Source organism: Tauraco erythrolophus, chromosome 4 (assembly GCF_009769465.1).
Source record: "Tauraco erythrolophus isolate bTauEry1 chromosome 4, bTauEry1.pri, whole genome shotgun sequence".
NCBI lineage: Eukaryota > Metazoa > Chordata > Aves > Musophagiformes > Musophagidae > Tauraco > Tauraco erythrolophus.
The window spans coordinates 45,523,996-45,543,355 of NC_141468.1; the positions used below are offsets into that span (position 1 = coordinate 45,523,996).

General features: G+C 39.1%; 1 protein-coding gene across 6 annotated transcripts in view; it reads left to right on the forward strand.

The window, feature by feature from the left end:
• NAV3 (neuron navigator 3) overlaps positions 1-19,360 on the forward strand; it is a 279,388-nt gene that overhangs the window by 206,764 nt on the left and 53,264 nt on the right. For 3 of the 6 annotated variants that reach the window (XM_086609950.1, XM_086609951.1, XM_086609952.1), the window contains exons 13-16: positions 5,498-5,636; positions 9,041-9,317; positions 11,440-12,145; positions 13,720-14,208. In XM_086609950.1, coding sequence (XP_086466076.1) covers positions 5,498-5,636; positions 9,041-9,317; positions 11,440-12,145; positions 13,720-14,208 — 1,611 coding nt within the window. The remainder of the gene's footprint in view (positions 1-5,497; positions 5,637-9,040; positions 9,318-11,439; positions 12,146-13,719; positions 14,209-19,360) is intronic. The other 3 variants (XM_086609949.1, XM_086609953.1, XM_086609954.1) reach the window with 1 other exon arrangement.

The window sequence follows — 19,360 nt, forward strand, 5'->3', positions numbered from 1 at the left end:
TTGTCTGACTTGTTTCATTGCATGTTTGCCCTAGAGCTCTGTTGCTTGCCCTCCTGCTGTGTGAAAAAATGTCTTATCCCATATGAAATATTCCTCATTTGGTTCATATACTTCAGCATGCGAACTCAGAATTGGATTATTTTTTTTTTCAAGCAAAGAAAACTGAATACTTGTGGAAAGCAAACACGGAAGTGTCATGAGCACAGCTGAGTGCAATTTATCTTTCCATTTGAGGGAATACTTGTGGGAATACGTTTATAATCTTCATTCAGCTCTACATACTGATGTTAAGCACTGGGAATTTTGATTTCAGATACCTTGCTATTTCTAGAGAAACTATGCAGTAGAAAGGTCAATGAGAGGATTATTGTGGAGAAATCTTTTCAATACCGCTCACTAGTGAAAATGAGGCAAATAGTAATAGTAGAGACTAACCAATTGTGTACATAGAAAGATGTGGTTTCTTCAACTTCATGGAGTAATTTATATGATCAAGCAGTTGTAACTTCACTTGAAGCATTTGAAACGATTTGTAAAGTGTTGGGATTTGTACAACTCTCATAGCCACCTTTGGTAATTAGAGACAATATGGAAGTGATTTTCTTCTCCAGTAGAAGTGTTATTTCTTGCTTCAAAATGAGCAAGAACTGTTCAAATTTGAAAGATGTAGGTTAGAATTAGAGGATGAGTTTTAGCTAGGGCAAATAATCTCATAGGCATGCCTAGTGCATCAAAGAAAAGCACAGATCCTCTGAGCAGAAAGAATATTGGTAACGTTACTGCAAAGAGCCTGGGAAAACTCAAAAGAGCATGAGGTATGTTTCTGGATGAAGATGTAACATAGTGTTCATAAATCTAGCTGAGGGTGGAAGGGAATCCACCCTTTGGTGTCTATCACATGGTTGGGCATGCTTTTTCTAGCTCCCAAGGTGAGGGAGCCAGTGTAACCTTAATTCAGATTTCTTGTGCACATGCATTTTCAGGCAATCGTGGTTTGGTCAACCGCTCACCCCAGCCTCTAGAGTCCTTATTTTATATGATGTGTAAACTAAGGGTGTTCAGTTTTAAAGAAGTTATTTGGCATTTTGTGTATTCTATGTTTTTCCTCATGTCGTGGCCCCTGATTTTATTTATTGTACACTATTTGAAAACTTTTCTAAAAAAAAAGTAAGAGGCTCTTTTAAGGTGCTTTTTAATGTAGTGTCTGAGTCTCCACAGTTATCAAAGGCCATGTTCTCAAACTCATTTATGCATGTATTATATCCATTTTACAGATGGAAATCTGAGGTACAGCAATAGTAATGCCAGAAATAGCTGCAGGTTTGACATGCAGTACCTAAACTTTAAGGTACCTCTACAGCGTACTATAGGTTCAATGCACACATTTGTGTGCTTTACATCTTTGCAAGTCAGATGCTGAGCTCTAAAGAAAATTAAAGCACTTTATTGGTGTCTGATTTGTTAGAAATATTGGTTAGAGCAGTCATCTAATATCTTACAGGTTGCAGGGAGTCTGATACACTGGGGGCTTCGATCAGGCTTCCCATAGTCCTTTTTGTTACAGAATTCTTTCAACTTATTTGAAAAATTACCTAAGCCGGATTGCTTTAATGCAAAATTCAGATTCATCCCTAGAGCAGATCTCTTATAATCAATGAAGCATTTCTAGAGAAAAAAATAGTATGTGGTTGTGTTACCAAAACCTGTGTTGTTATGTACATTCACAATGATAGTAGTGACTGCTGGGCCATTTGCTTGCTCTCCGCTTGCTGATTTGAACCCAGAACTAGGCAGCACACAGCCGGCTGAGCTGAGCTGCTGGGTAGGGAGGAACTTTTGGCCAGTTAGCTGGGAAAAAAAACTAATACAACTCTGCCAGGCATGTGCAAACAGCATTTTTGAAGAGATTTATAAATTTTCCAGATTTGAGAGGATTTTTCTTAGAAGTAGCAAAATGCACATCCTTTATTTGAAGATTATGGCTTGCTAAATTTCAAAGTTCTTCTCCAGTTTCTCTTGGGATCCCAGAGTTTCTCAAAGAAAAGATTGCCAGAACTTGTCAAAACAAGGCATTTTTCTCTTAGCCTCAGTCTCCCAGATAGCTCAACTGCATTTGCTGACATTTTCTTTGAAAGAAATCAAGCTGAGGCTGACATCCAACAAGAAAAAAAGCAGATTTTGCCGATGTTTTAAGTAGCTAAAATGTGGTTTTAAAAGGGAAGTGGTGTCAGGCATTAATAAACTGCGGTAGTAACCTGAGCTCTCATAAACTCTGTAGGATGTTTGAAAAAGAGAAAAGTAAATGAAAGATAAAATTAAAATGAAAGATGAATCTTAGCCAGTATATTAAAAGCCTATATTAAATCCTTTAGGTACAGTTTGACAGTGAATATTGTTTTGATGAGGAGTAGGAGGAACAAGAGCAAAAATCACAGTGAAAATTTGGTGCAGACTCCCGAGAATGGGTTTTCAATCTCAAGGTGATGCGTATCTAATTTTACCAGATTTGTTTGTCATTCATTTGCTAGTTTAAAGCAGAAGTTAATATGAATAATCAAGATTTTTTTCCAAATTACAAATAAGGCATCTTTGTTATCCCAAAATGATATTAACTCATCTGATAGTAACTATATTATCTAGATACAGGCAAAGGGGCTGAAAAGATAGGCACAGTAAGTGCTGAAAGATACCAGATTTAGTTGCATGAACAAGTTAAAACAACTCTGGACAATGCACTAAGATAAGCACAGAACAACAATCTTCATTACCAAAAGGCTGGCTGATACAATCTGTTTTGTTGGGTTTTTCCATTTTTACTATGTATTTTCAAAAGGTTGATACACAACATTATGTCAAGTATGAATCAGCTTCTCTAATAGTCCTTAGAAAAATGCCATACAGGAAAGAAAGAGGTTTGGAATATTTCAGTTTTTTACAGACATACTGAATATTAGCAGAAATTTTGGGGTATGAAAGCCTCCAAATTTAGAAAACATCTTGAGCACCTAAAAAAAATCCAGACAAATATAGTGATGACTCTGAAAGGTCAGTAGTGGAGGTGTCAAAATAATCTTCTGTGTATCTTACAAGATGGCCGTGAGCATTCCCAGAACCTACTAATAATCCGCTGGTGAGTGAGGTGTGATAAGTGTGAAACACCACAGAGAAGCCATAATAGAAAGGAAACACAATCATAGTAATCTTTACCCGAAAACTGCAACTGTAGAGAACATGTTTATATTTTGTGAATCAGCTGAACTATTTCAGAATTTAGAAAATGCGAATCTTCTTACAGGGAAAAGTGAGCATGAAATTAAGTATCAAAAATTGAAATAGAATAAAGTAACAAACACGGAGAAACAGAATTAAACATTGATCTTGGTCATTGAAACTGATGGTCAAGTATTAATTGAAGCGAATGTCATACATTAGAAGTTCATGTTGCTTGTGAAAGTAACCAATATATCTCATTTTGAATCTGGCTTATGATTTATTTTTCCTTTTTTAAAGTATTTCTAATGAGGGCATTTTATCTTTTCTAAAACCTAATCACATTCAGTATTATGTATGTTTTTCTCCATCTTTAAGGTTATCAGTCTTAACGCTGTTAGGCAAGGTATATTCCCATGTGGTACATAGCATCTGATTAATGACTTTTAGCATCAGTGAATGTCCATATCACATTAGGCAGTGAAAAATACAGAAAGTATAAACGACTAGTGTTTCAGAGCTGTTTCTTAGATGAATGTGGGCAGCCTATAAGGTATGATATTATAATTGCTTAGATATTAAATTGTATTATTAAATCACTCCCGTGTATATTACCTGGAAATGTTGCAGAAGACATATTTATTTGTAGTCATTGCACTCAACAGTGGATAGTGCAGCACTGTAATAAACTCATGCCCTCTGAAATATGTTTATCTTGTCACTGAGCTAGCTTACTAATGTGATTTTCTACCTTTCACAAGATGAAGGTAATGCTTGCTGCAGTTGCTATGATACAAGACTAGTGCACTGAACTTTCTGGGGATTCAGCACACATTTGGTACCATGCAGTTCACTGTCGCTGCTGTTATGACTTTCTAAAGCCTGCCATGAACAAGTGGACAAGAATTTAGTCTCCCAAATCACCACGTGTAAAATAAGGACTCATAGATATTTTCCTTGTTTGCTCTGAATGACTATTAGCAATAGTACTCAGCTTTAGCTAGGCTGTGGGTTTGAATTTTAGATTTTTGCAAGGAATTGTAGCATGGACCTAAAAGGCAGCTCCTAACGTAGTCTACAGCAAAACAAGGGTATTATGTACTCTTTCTTGTGTTTTGAACTTTACTAGCATGCATGAACTTTTTACCTAGCTTTGTCTCTCCAGAAGTTATGTGTCTAGAATAGGCTTTATCAGCCCTCTCCTCCTAGGAGAGGGAAAGATACAAAGAGGCACCTTCTGTGGGCAGTTCATCCCGCAAACCTCAGATACTTTAAGACAGGATGAATTGCCTCCTACAGGAGACTGCTTCTTTCTACTGGTTAGAGAAGGCACCTAGATAGATAGCTTAAATGAGATATCTAAATAGCTAAAACTATAGGAGCTTAATCCCATGGCAAGTGATAAGGTGAATATTTTTTCAGGCTCTGTGGCCTGGGAGTAGTCCAAAATAAGATTAACAGGTGGAGATGCAGCAAAACTGGGAGTATATGGCTCTATATGGCAATAAGCTAAGAGTCGTAAGGTAAACACCATGGAGAAGCAATTATGTAGAGAAAGGTCTGAGAAACACTGATCAACCTCCTTTCTGTGAAAAAGCAAGGCTTTTATGAGAGTAGGTAAATGACATTTCTATAAAAGTAGCCTTTCTCTCATTTGCATCTTCTGCTTTGATCTCCCAAAGCAGAAGAGTTGACAGCCTGTGTTTCTTGAGAGATGTATAACGTGTTCTCTGTCAACTCTGGTGACTGTATTGTCAGGGAATCCTATTTTGATGACATTGCACCCGCTAGACAAAGGCTGAAGACAAGAAAATAAAACTTTCGGAAATACTGGCTTCCTGCTGACAGTTGATTAGGGTGCAGAAGAGACACTCCTTTTATTTTTCTGTAGCCTGGAAATCCATCAGTTGCTCTCCAAGCTATTAATAATGCTTTGGCTAGCAATACCAAGTGGGTTTAATGGATTTCCCTGCCATTGTACTGAATGTGATTGCAATGAAGCATGAAACAACCTGTTTTAATGACTTACAGCAGCGCTTACTTAGACCTGATGTTAATTTTTTAAAAGACACCTGGGTCTTTCATTAATTGAACAAGCAACCACTTGACAGTGAGTGAATAGTTAATTAAAAAGTCTAAAAACTAATATTCATTGTACATTAGGACATATTACTGAAAATTTTCTAGTAAACCTCTTGAAGAATGAGTAATCACATCTATAGATTTTGAGATGCTTTCTGCCTATTGGCACACAGTATGTAAAGTAGATGTCCTTTTTTCTCTGCAGCTGGGATGACAGCAGCTCAGTTAGTAGCGGCCTCAGTGACACTCTTGACAACCTCAGCACGGATGATTTGAACACCACCTCATCTGTCAGCTCTTATTCCAATATAACTGCCTCTTCAAGGAAGAACACTCACACCCAGGTGCGTAACTTTTAATTGCCATTTCTTGCAATGTCCCAGAAACATGCAGGGTAACAGGAAAAAAACGTTTAGTAATAATGCCTCTGAAATGAAATATCTGTATTTTACAAGTTCCTCTATCACGTTTGTGTGCAAGGAGCCCATGCACCCCACCAAGCAGGGCCCAACCCTGACCTGTGGGCTGAGGTCTCGGATGCCCTGCTCCCAGGGCACATCCCATGGCCAAAGATGCTGGCCAGCGAGACCCTACTCTGCCTGCCCTGAGGAAGCCCCCACTGGTCCCAGCCCCAGGAAGCCTCAGCCCCTGCTGCACCCTAACACAAAAACCACAATATGACTGGATCTGTGAAGGGTGGATTTCTACCCGCTTCATCCCATTTGGAGTGAGTATCTCTTTGAACAGATAGCACAATTTAAAATAAGATAGTTTTCATCTTTCATGAGCTGACACATGTCAAGGAAGAAATATATAGGCTGTACTGTCATTTTCCTGTTCTCTCTGCTGGGAGAAAAGAGGCTGAAGGGACAAGCCCACAGGTGACAGAGCTTCTCTTCTCCCCAGTTAGGTCCGGGAATGAAAGTGTCCCTTGGGACAACAAGCTCACAATGCATAGCATCAAAATAGAGTTCTGAGCAGCGTACAGGCACAAGCTATGTATATAATACATATATATGTGTGCATGTGTATATATATATATACACATATACATATATAAAGCCCTTGTGACAGGTATCCCAGTGTTTCTTCCCAGCTCCCCTCAAAACTGCAAGTGGTGAAAAAGATGATACAGAATGCTTGCAGGACTCGGTTCTCCCCAAAAAAGAAAGAAAAACAGAAGAGTTAGTCCCGACAGAAAAGTATTCTTTGCCATGTCATCTCCTGTTTATAAGCAGGGAACTAACTTCAAGGCTGAACGCTCAGCATAGGGAAAGAGTTGTTGCCTCCAGTGATTTGATGTCAAGTATTCAGGACACAAGACTGACACTCTCAATTCCATTTATACTCCTGCAGGCAGCCAGTGCCTGTAATTCAGAGATCTGTTTTGTAGATGTACATTGTGCCAGACCTTGTCAACAGGAGAAAAACACATATTTGTCATTTCCTCCAGACAATGGGGAAATAAAGTTACTTTGGAAATGAAGATCACTTTAATTTGCAGCAGGAGAGATTTCAGGCTGATGTCGTACTCATGCGAAGGTACTTGCACAGAGATCCACATTCTTCAGTCCTTACCATTGTCTTTCCCACCCCATCAGGGTCTCCTGTGGTTGCTAACCAGATATCAGCCTCTTCCCTTTCACATCAACAGTGATGGCCGGCTAGTCCAGGCTTACTTGTTCTACTGTATCATCATCATCATCATGATTGGAGAACCTCAGGCTGACTGTTTAACTCTTCATGGGTTTTTTATTTGAGTGATTTCATGTTCTAGAGAGTCAACCAGATACTATTCGCAATTTGTTCAGTGATCGACAGAGATGCAGCACATGATCAAACATTGCTTTTGTGCCAGAGGTGCTTTATATTCTGAAAGCTAGGAACAGACCTTTATCAGGTCTGCCTTTACCAGGCAGATTAATCAGAAGGCAGTATATTCCATACTAGCCTGCAATCTCAGCCAGAAGCTGAGATAAGCATTATATATAAGTTTTGGGCCAGCTGTTCTGCAGGTGTAGGACATACTCGTGCAACGCAGAGATCTCTTTTGCAGTCTTTTTAAGTGACTGGAGCAGTGCAAGCTGGCTATAGCCTGAGGCACAAATTGTGTATTTTGTTGTTGTTTTCTTATTAAAAGAGGATTAACATTGCTTTTCGACTCCCATCATGGTGACGAGAGGCTTTTATAATGTATTATACATGTCATTTCTTGGAAATTATGCAGTTTGCTTTAAAAATGTATAGCTCTGTGTTTATAACTATTCATTTATGAGAAAAGTTCTGGGAGCATTACACGTGTTATAACAATAACACCAATGAAAACTCTCTTCTGAAGGATCCTGAAATATTTGTGTAGATGTCTGCTTGGGGTCTTTTCCCACCAGTCTTTACCCAAAATCTGTGCTAGCCTCTCCAAAGCACATATGAAATTATAGAAGGACAGAGAGTTTTTGCATTTTGTATGCTTCATATGACAAATACATAAACTGCAACGGATTATTCTGATGGTCATCTAATCAGTATTAATCCTACTTAGGACAGCAGTGCCTAGAAAACAGCCACAGAGGGGTTTCTCCACACTGTGGAGAAGCAGTTGTGACAACACAAATAGTAAATAGCCCTCCCCCAAATGCCGTCCAGTTTGCAGTTCCACTTAGGTTGGCTGTATGCGGGTAGGACTGTGGTTACATCAGAAAAAAGTGATGAAGAGTGTTACCTGCGAGCAGGTCCATTCTTTTGCTGTTAAAGAGGGGCAGAGGGAAGCAGGACTGCTGAGATGGTGTTGTGCAAATAAGGCTTGAGGCTGAGGTCAGCATGCTGCAGGAGAACACAGGAGGAAGGGTTACAGCAAGCAGCCTGTCAGCACAAAGAACGTGAGCCTTGTCAAACACAGAGGGTAGGGTCAGTCTCCAACCGTTCTATTTAAACCACTTTCACAGCTCCTACATTGTCTGTCTTGTTGGGCTGCTCCTTGCAGCACATGCTTATCAGCACACACCAGGGAAAGCAGATGCTGCAGGGGTGTTAAGTCTTCACTGGGACATCTTCTTCGTGAGTCTGAGTTTTGGAGCAAGCATGACCCCAGCTGGTTACCTTCACCCCGCTAGTGGGTAGTGCCTGTGTAAGCCACTCTTCTAGCTGCTCTGCTAGCTGATGTATTGTATGAGTGAGTTTCTTGTTGGAAACAATTTGTTTCAGTGGAGACAAACCAGTAGAAAAGCCATCGGCTGTAGCACTGAATTTTGCTGAAGATGTTACCCTGTCCCAGTGGTGGCACAACATCCTTAGTGCTGCTGGAGCAATATTCCTAATTTGATCAGTGGAAAGCTTGGGTAGGAAAAGGTATGAAACCAGACTGAAGTGATTTTAGTAGTATATTTAGGATTTCCCTCATTCAAGCTTTTAGTAAAACCTCTCAAGACAGTGAAATTCAGAGGGAGTTGAGGAGTGGTGAGGGTATTACCACAGATGATTAGAATAAATTATGTTTCACTTCATTATGGCTTATCTATGCAGGAGAGAGTCGAAATCTTTTGAAAATAAAATAAAAAAGAAAAATGTCTTCCCAAAATGGAAATGTTTTTAAACTTCTGGGACCAGGATACTAAGGTTTTAGAAGGGAAATTTCTGTGGCCCTTGCTATGAGTGAATCAATATGCTTATCCTCCTCCCCTTCTGTGATTTAAGAAATCAGCAAATACTGAAGATGCTGAGACTGACCGTTTCTCGTGCAAATCTCTTGTAGCTGAAGACGGACTCTGAGAAGCGCTCGGTTACAGACAGCGAAACTTGGGGCAGCACTGAAGAACTGAAGAAACCAGAGGAAGACTTTGACAGCAGCGTAGACAGCAGCGGCAAGTGGAAAGGCCTTCCCTCAGGGCTGTCTGAAGAGTCAGAGAAGGGGGGGCAGAAAACCCCTCTCTCTGTTTCACAGACTGGATCCTGGAGGAGAGGCATGACGGCACAAGTAGGAACAACTCAGCCCCGGCACAAAGCAGGAACAAGTGCGCTCAAGACCCCGGGTAGGAAATGTCTGTAGTTCAGATTACAGCACTGAAAATTCAGGCTTCATACTTAGACTTCATTCATAAGCAATAAGGAATCTTTAGTGAGCTAAAAATACTTAATGAATATTATAAGTGTGTGACAGACATCAGGAGCTGTGAGCATATTGGTGGTTCGTCCTCATAATTGACTGCAAGCCAAGATTGTTGTAATATTCTAACTTGTTCATCTCTGTAACTGCTAGTTTGCTTCACTGCATACTAATAATTTATTAACCACACATGAATATATCCATGAGATTACATTTTGGTTTACTATTATTTGAGCATGTCCACTTCTATTAAGGAATTCTTAAAAGTATTTTTGGACACCTCACTGCCTTATCTTTGTTCTCTAGAAAGGCTGTACCTTTGATAATTGAACATTTGTATAGAAATAGCTAAAGAATAGAAATTGAGATAAAAAGGCTTAACATCTAAGTGAGGGGACTCAAAATGAGTGTTTCTGAACTAAAGCTGAATTGTCACATTCCAGATGCTGCATTCTATAGACCATTCTTTAAGAGATAAAAAGTGTAAAAAATATCTTTTTACACACTTTCTTCAGTGCCAGATGACTTCTTACTTGATTTTGAAAGGCCTCTCAAAAGTAGGAACCACTTTTGCAATCTAGTCTTGAAGCAAAAATTCCAAAGTTGGTGGAAGGCATTGTTAAGACCATCTAAGCTATCATTTTACTAGGGAAATACTGATTATTTGTAGGACGTTTTCTGGACCTTTGTCATGTCCTGACAAAATACTGCATGAGCATGCTTTAGCCCCTGGTGGTAAAGGCAACTAACAAAGATCTCCTCAGAATAAATTCAAATCCTTTTTCTTTGATCTATAAGGTCTCTGAGGAGCATTGCCATGGTCAGTGGTCATATGGATGCAGAAATGACACCCTTAATTTAAAATGGAAATACTAAAAGGTTTACCACATGCTGAGCTAAGTTTCCCAGGTCTGTTTTGCTGAAGATGAGCAATCAGCCACCGCCCAACGCAGAACTGCGTCCTTAATTTTTAAAGCATATACTAATAGTCTGTGTATTCGCTGTGTAGGGAGCCTGATCCATATCTTGGTGTGTGCATGTGTTTGCGTAGCATAAAATGTGCACAGGATCAAAACATGAGTGGATTTAGTTCTGACTTGTAGATGTTGCTCTTTATTAAGTTTAGTTTAGTTTAGTTCCTTAAGAGAAATTAGCCACCCACCTCCGAAACTTCCATAATCACTTGAAGAGTGAATTAAAAAATTTGTTATGCTGAATATTTGCTCCTTATTAGGAGCGTACAATAGATGCTTAAAGAGAAATTAGAACAGAAGAGAAATGGCATTTTTTCGTCTGTTTGTAAAAGAGGAAGAGGATATTTTCTTTTAAGATAGAAGGGAATATCTTATTTAAACTTTTCTGAACGTCACAGTAACATTATGTAGAAATATATGGGTATGTGTCTGTGCAGTACTGAAGACAGCCTCTCAGAAAATTAAAAATCTTGAAAAGATATCAAGGATATGACAAAGACTGTTAACTCATGCAATTGATATCATATAGATCAAGAAGATTCATAACATGATAACATAATCTTTCCCTGATAATTTTGTATGACTAAAGACAGAACAAACTTAGTTATAAGGTTAAAAAAATATATAATCAGTGAAAACCAAAGAACTCAATAAGTACCATTAATTTCTATATGCATAATTGATATCATACTTCTGAAAATGTTAATTGTATGTCATGTTTTATTTTCAAATATTATTCCTTACATATAGAAATAATATTAACAGGGGAAAAAAAGCCAAATAAAATACTTCAGTCAGGATAATTGTTTACATTTATGGTCTCCAGCTATATATGAAACTGGAAGTTCTCAGGAGAGTTTCAAGCTTTTAATACTTAGTGCTTACCTGTAAATTATCTTACCTGCTACTGACTGCTGATGTGGGACTAAAGACTAAATTAATCTGTTTTCTTAGGGTAATTTTTCTGTTTGTGTATTTTTTCATTTTGAAATTGTAACCATATAATGTTAAAATTAGATATTCAGACATTATGGCTTAAACACAAGTGACCTTGTCAAATATACTTTTATTTAGGAAAAACAGATGATGCAAAAGCTTCAGAAAAAGTAAAAACTCCCCTGAAAGGAGCCTCCATTCAGCGCTCTCCATCGGATGCAGGAAAAAGCAGTGGTGATGAAGGAAAAAAGCCTCCCTCTGGCATTGGGAGATCAACTGCTACAGGGTCCTTTGGATTCAAGAAGTCTGGCATGGGATCTTCTACCATAATCACCGCAAGTGGAGCAACTATCACAAGTGGGTCAGCGACTCTAGGAAAAATGCCAAAATCTTCAGCCATCAGCGGGAAGTCCAATGCAGGGCGGAAGACGAGCTTAGACGGTTCCCAGAATCAGGATGACGGCGTCCTGCACGTGAACTCGAAGACGACTCTGCAGTATCGAAGTTTGCCTCGCCCATCAAAATCTAGTGGCAGCGGGATCCCTGGCAGGGGTGGCCACCGCTCCAGCACCAGCAGCATCGACTCCAACGTCAGCAGCAAGTCTGCGGGTGCTGCTGCCACCAAACTGCGAGAGCCAAGCAAGATTGGGTCCGGGCGGTCCAGCCCTGTCACCGTCAACCAGACAGACAAGGAAAAAGAGAAAGTGGCCGTGTCCGATTCCGAGAGTGTTTCGCTATCCAGTTCCCCCAAATCCAGCCCAACATCGGCGAGTGCCTCTGGCACGCCGGGACTTAGGCAGCCAGGATCCAAATACCCAGATATCGCGTCACCCACCTTTCGAAGGTTAGTGCTTTTCTATGAATTCCTGAAGTTGCAGTGTATAAAGCAAGGATTTTCAATGTGTTGAAGCACTGGGCAAAAAGCCTTTTCAGGGCATGTTTTGCCACAAACAGAGAACCAAATTTAAAACAAATATAAGGGTAATATATTTTCACACAATGAAATTATTTCTCTAAGGCTTTAAAGACCTCACCAGACCTGAAATGGCTGTTTCTTGGCCTTTGAGCGTTGCAAGTACATTCCCTTAACAACAGTTTGAAGGCTAGAATAAGTTGGACTCGATGATCCTTATGGATCCTTTCTGACTTGAGATATTCTATAATTCTGAGTTCTTATTGAATATTGAGGCACATGAGAAGTTCCCTCTCAATACTCTAATAAACCCCCAAAGGGAAGAAGGATGCCACGTTCGGCGCGTACTGTTACTGGAACAGGCGATTCCAAAGCCCCGTCAGAGAACTGAAGAGCTCTATAGATAAATAAAGTATTTGCTTTCACTTTGTTGGCAGCTCCAGCTGCAAGCATTACATTATCTTAGCAGCTCTTCTACATCTTTCATCGCAAACGTTAGCAAAGCTAAACTTCAGCTGGAAATGCCCCGTTGTAATGTTTCTGGACGTGTAAATCTGGATGAAGGATAAATTGGGATGGAACGCTTGCACTGTTGGAGAAAAAGCCAATAGTGCCCTCTTGTGCCTAGTTACAAAAACAGCATCTCCGGGCTGCTGGGGAGCTGCAGCTGATTTTCATGGGCTTGGTAATAAGTAAAACGGATTCTTATGTTATTAGCAATACTTACTTTACATCACGATAAGTTTTGCATTAATTTCTTCGTAATTTATGAGCTGCATCTTAACTGTAGCTTAAAATATTTCCAGTAAGACATTAAACCATCACATGACCTTTTATTTCCACAGTTTTAGAGCATTTGGGTGGGGTTTTTTTCCATCATCACTGTAGAATTTTCTTCTATAGAATTACTAGAAGCAATTATGTGAAAGACACCTCTGTCATGACTGCCCTTGGAGGCAAACTGAGCCCATTTAGCTCTGGTGCAGTTTATTCTGTCTAAATGGTTACTACATGACCAATGACTGCATGACCATCTGTGCAAAAGAACAATAAGAAGGAAATTTTACACAAATACTTAGATGTTTATTAAACTGTGAAGGATTTTGCAAGTGTTCGTTGCAATCGTTTTAGCTGATTTGAGAAGCGAGGGGTTTAAAAGCTAATGACTTAGCCGTGGGAACGCTTAATTCCTGAATTTGGGTGAAAGTGTAATCTGTTTATGCACTAATAAGACAAAAGTGTGATTATTTTACTTCTTTCTGGGAGAGTCTGTATGTGCAAAGAGCACATCTGAACAGGAGTGAATGAGAGCTCTTGCTAATGAAACAAACCCTCATTATTGTGCTATGGTTAAGTGAATTTAATTTTGTGATGCGATTGATCAACGAGGTAGGCATGATTTTAGTAGCAGTAATTAAAAATGTGTAGTTTGGCTCTTAGGATGTTACGCCATGAATGTTTTATGTGGCTATCAGTTTCTCTAAAGCTATTTGTTTTACATTTAGGTTGTTTGGTGCCAAGGCAAGTGGTAAAGCTGCCTCTGCACCCAGTACTGAAGGTGTGAAACCCACATCGGCAATGCCCAGCCCTAGTACCACATTGGCACGGCAAGGCAGCCTGGAATCGCCATCCTCGGGCACAGGCAGCATGGGCAGTGCAGGTGGGCAAAGTGGTAGCAGCAGCCCCCTCTTCAGTAAACCTTCGGACTTAAATGCAGATGTTGTAAGCTTAAGTCACTCCTTGGCTTCCAGTCCCGCCTCAGTGCACTCTTTCACATCAGGTGGTCTTGTGTGGGCTGCAAACCTGAGCAGCTCTTCAGCGGGCAGTAAGGACACACCAAGTTACCAGTCCATGACTAGCCTTCACACCAGTTCCGAGTCTATTGACCTTCCTCTTAGCCATCATGGCTCTCTCTCTGGACTGACAACAAGCACTCAGGAGGTTCAGAGCCTGCTCATGAGGACTGGAAGCGTCAGATCTACTCTTTCGGAAAGGTGAGCTTGCCTATAGATACAGTGACCACGAAACCAGTGAGAGGCAAAAGGACAGGAGCCAAAAAAAAAATAACCCCTCCACCTGTTTTCCTAAGGGGGTGCCATTTGATTAGCAGCTTAGTCCTTTCTGTAAAAAAGCAAGGAAGGAAGAAAAGAAAGCTGAAAGGCATTGGATGTGGAATCAACTGCCGTTTAAGGTTCTGCAAGCACTTTTTCTCTTTTTGGTTCCCTTGTTCTGGCAAACAACCAGAGAAAAGGAGAACATTGTCTAATTAAAGTCAAATCTAAACAGCCATATAATGATTCCTATATGCTGGATCTACCTGCTGTCCCAGCAACTGGCAGCTCCGAAGCTGTATCACTGCCCTCTTGCTAACAAATCTTCTCCAGTACTGAGACCTCACCAATTTTCTTCCCGTTAGCTCAGAGGCAGAGCTGGTGGGCCTCTGCCTTCCACTGACCAATCTTGCCTTAAAATGCCCAGTCCTGACAAGTTGCTTCTTACATGGTGATCATCACACAGATCCTTACTAAAATGCAGTTCCACTGACAGGGTGGCAGTTTACAAGATGAGACCCTCACTGTATGCACAGTCCTGCTGAGTGTCTGGAACAGACAAACAAAAGCAAGAAAGAGTTTTCCTCTGCTTGCTCTTTTTAAGATGTGGACAATTTACCTTTTTTTTTTTTACATTTTAAAGTGGTGCATCCACCCTGGCACACTTGTACCATGATTATTTTCTTTTTTCTTTTTTTTTTTTTGTGTATGTGTGAAATATTTATTTGACTTTTGCAAAAAAGAAAAAATAAACTTTGTTAGGCAATAAGTAATTTTCACTTCCTGTGAAAATTTTCAAGATTTGACAATGAAACTCTTATTTCACATGTGGACTGAAAAGTCAGTGTTAAATATTGCGTTAGCCTTTGATCCCAAAAAGAAAATGATACTGAGTCAGTCAGAAATATTTTAAATGTTTTAAGGTTAAACTTAGTTGTTTAACAACACGATCATTTAAATCAAAAAAGATCTTTTATATACAATGTTAAGATTTTTTTTTCCCTTTATATAAACCCAGAGGTTTTTCAATACCAACACTTTCCATGGAAAGATTTCACTTTCAGTGAATCAGCATTAAAAAAAAAAACCAAACAAAACCAAAACTTTGAACAACTCTTTGCCAAATCTAGATGGAAACTCTCCACACATTTCATTCTCTAATGTTACATTCGTATTACTATATCAGCTAAAATCACACCTCTTCGTAATATGATTACAACTATAAAACATATGTGTGTACCAATATAATGTATGCTAACAACAGTAGTTAAAAATATGCTGATACATGAGTAATTTGTAATTTGCACTGTGCCTTTAATTTTTAAATCGTAATTTGAATTGTGTGCCATTAACTGAATGTGACGATATTTCTTAGGAAGTTAATATTTAGGTTATAAAAACCTTCACTAATTTTTAGCGCTACATATATGGATAATGAGGTCAATAGAATGATGTGGAAGAGTATGAATTTATGCCAAAGAACATATTTATACAGAGGATGTTAAACATCACAGTTAAAATGTTAATGGTTTGGCTTAAGCTCCTGAGCAACCCCCACTGCTAATACTTTATGTATTTGTTCAGTGACTTACTTTCAGTGGTTTCAAATACTTTGCCTTTGGTAACATTTTGAAGTTTCAGATTTGTCCATATGGGGATATTATGATTGAGTCCAAAGAGAGCCATTTATCATGTTGATCTGGCCTCAAAACAAATATATGTACCTAGAGAAATGGTGTCAGTTCTTGAATTATAGCCCCAACAGGGTTTTTGCAGTTTGATTTTTCTGAAAGGTCTGTTACAAGTGCTGTGTTATTTCTAAATTGTTTTATATGGTAAAACCTACATGTAGCAAAATTTTTTTTTACATAACAAAAACATTAGTTTGCAATGTCAGAAACAGATATGCTTGGCAACAGATTATGTCCTTTTTCCTTTGTAAACTCAGATGATGTTTGAGATGCCTCTGGCAATACTAGTTGTAGCCTGGCATGGCATAAGAAATTATCTGCAAAGAGGATTATTCTTGTTTTTCAGTCACTCTAGAGCTTGCAAAAGACTGAATGAGCAGTCTGTATAGTAAGATATACTAATATAACGTGGAGACAGAATCAGAAAGAGCAAAGCATGAAACATGATACAAGTAGCAAGCGACATAAAGCCTATGCAGACAAAGCCTAGGGACAACTGAAAGGGAAGACAGAGCTAATAATAGAGGATATAACTAAATATGGGTTTGCTTCACTGAAGCATTAACTGCAACTTGATAGCTAAACATCACTAATGGCAAGCTGGATAAGGGAGAATGAAAAGGTTAAAGATTACTCCAGTTTACTGGTCCTGATGAACTTTTCACTTCCCCGCTTCAGACACAGTCTGAAATAGCCCTGCAGTCGTTAGGACTGAAGAAGAGGTTTCAAAGGGTCTTTACTGAGGAAGGAGTGAGGAGGAGGAGGGCTGGGATGGGGGATGAGGGGATTAGAGGTGAGACCACCTTGCCTCCGTTCCTGGAAAGTTACAGAGGATATTGAACTAAACGGGTTAATTAACAGATAACATGGGATTAGTCAGTAACGGCCTTCTAAATAAGACTAATTTAATTAATTTTCAGGAAAACAGGCTTTGTGAGAAGAGGAAAAGAATTAGTAGATACAACAGGAAATCCTGAATTTAGTAAAGGTTTAGGTGCTATTTCAAATAACATTCTCATAAAAAAAATGAGAGAAATAAAGTTAGGTGCTTGAGCAGTTGGTAAAGAGTTACCGAAGACTAGTCGTCAATGGTTTATTAGCCTGAAGGGCTGTAACAGGACGGGATATATTTGAACATATACAAAATGGAAAATGATGAGGCTGTTTTTCAGAAAGCAGCCAGTGTCTAAGGGGTTGTAATGCCATTGCTGAGTTGAAGCATTTTTCCAGTATTTTGAAAATGAAAGTATCACATGTAAGTCTTAGAAAGTAGTTATCCCGTTCTACTTTTTCATGTTAAGGCTTTAACTGAAAGACTTTGAGACATGAAATTTTAGGAAAAATTTGATGCAACTAGACAGCACCCAGAAAATGAGACCAAAATCTCAGGGTACGTTTATGTTTCCTGCTTAAGGAGAGTAGCCCTTGACTGCCTCCAAAAAAGCAGTCACCTGCCATGGAGACAGTAAATCTGCAAGTTTTCTGCTACATTTGCCCACACATCCCTCCAGGGACGATCAGGTCTTGCCCACACCCAGTCTTCAGGCTACCCACCAAGCAATGGTATGGCATAAACACAGAGCTCCCTGGCAACTGCTGTATTGATACAGCGTCAAAGTTTACTCCAGACAAATTTTGTGTCATTGGATGAGATTCTTTTGCATTGTAATAGCCAGAAAATAAGTTCAGTAAATACTAGCAAAATATTTGCTTTTTTGGCAAAATTTTCATCTCCCTCTACTTTTTGTTGGTTTTGAGCTAGCAGTATGTATTTAGATGAGTCTACTTCTGTGTCATAGCAGCGTGACTCTCTGTGTGGGAAGACGCTTGTATTTTATCTTTTCCCAAGTTAACCTCAACATAGAGGGCAGCTAGGAAACTGGGAACTGTAAGGCTTCGCGTAATTTCCCTCGGAGAACTTGCAGACGGTTTCAACAGTGCAAAGTGAACAAAAGGGAATGGAGATAAGAGTGGGCTTGATAACTTCAGCCTACATCTGCATGCATTTCCCTGCAAGACTGCTCTTTTCAATTGACACAGCAAAGGAAAATATCAGGAATACTATGATATTCTCATCCTCATTTTATATTAGTATTTGTTTTGAGCCGAAGAGACAGATTTCCATGTGTGCGTTGCTTCTTTCAAGGACTGACTCTTTTCCGTATCATCTTTAGAGATCTTTTGAGCACTGAGATCAGTTCAGTCCTATTTACCAAAAGTCCAGTTTCTGTAGAAGTAATATACCCAGCTTTTGGTGGAGGAACGCTTTCAGATAATAAAAAGATATTGGCAGTTATTGGTCTGAAGTAATAGTTACATGGAACCCTGGTTAATGATTTCATGCAATTATCTGAAATCTAAGAGCATCTTCACAAGAATGTTTGCTACATTCACTTTTATGCAGTTGCAATAGCTCCATGCTGACTTCTCATGTTGAGAAATAGTCATCCCTATTTCATTTCAGTATCTGAATTCAAAAGTTTTTTAGCAAAATCCTATGGTCACTATTAGCTTATTTATCTGACTGACATAACTTTTGACTTGTGGATTGCTTTAAAGGAGCACTGGTTGGCTCCTTTGATTTTTAGATAATGTGCTGTAGATTGTTTTGAAATACATAGAACTTCAAGTTAAAGTAATATTAGAAAATGTGTTGTTCATTAGAATGTTTGAAGGATTTGCAGAAGAAAGTGATGTTATGATCATGTGTGTTTGTTTTGAAATTTAGAGGTGCATGAAGGTACATGAAGGAACATCAAGGTCCCATTATTCTCTGTAAGGAACTGAAAACATACATGAATCATGCATTCACATTTGTGTTGTCTCTTTACCAACCGTTCTTGGTCTTGTTAATTATGTTGGGAGCAAAATGCTGAAAATGTAGCCCTCTGTCTAATAGAGGACTACTCTCACATGGACTATGATAGCTGGCCTGTGTTGAAATTCTAAGTTTCTCCTTCCATTTGCCTTCTCCCCATGCAGAACAAGGCCATGATTAAACTAGTAGAATTGCCTATAAAACTTGCTAGCGGCAAGAGTGGTTTACTTCCATTAGATTGAGCCCTGGTGGTAATGGATTGTTAATGCCAACAGTGTTTTCACTGCCTTTACCTACTTGGATCAAAGTTACACGGCAGTGGGGCACTCAGCACCCCTGGCACAATAGAAAATGAACTTTAGTGATGATGTGAGAGTTTTCTTAGGTGGGAAGAGTCCTAAATTACTGTTGCTCTCAGAGGTGTGATTATGATATGTAATACAGAAACTTCCTAAAGCCATTTAACAATTTAATCCATATGGTGACATTAAATTATGCTCTTAAGGTAAAAATCATTGCAACACTTTTTTGGTTATAGCTAGTTCAAATTCAACCCGCACTAGTCAGGGACTGATCTACCAAATCT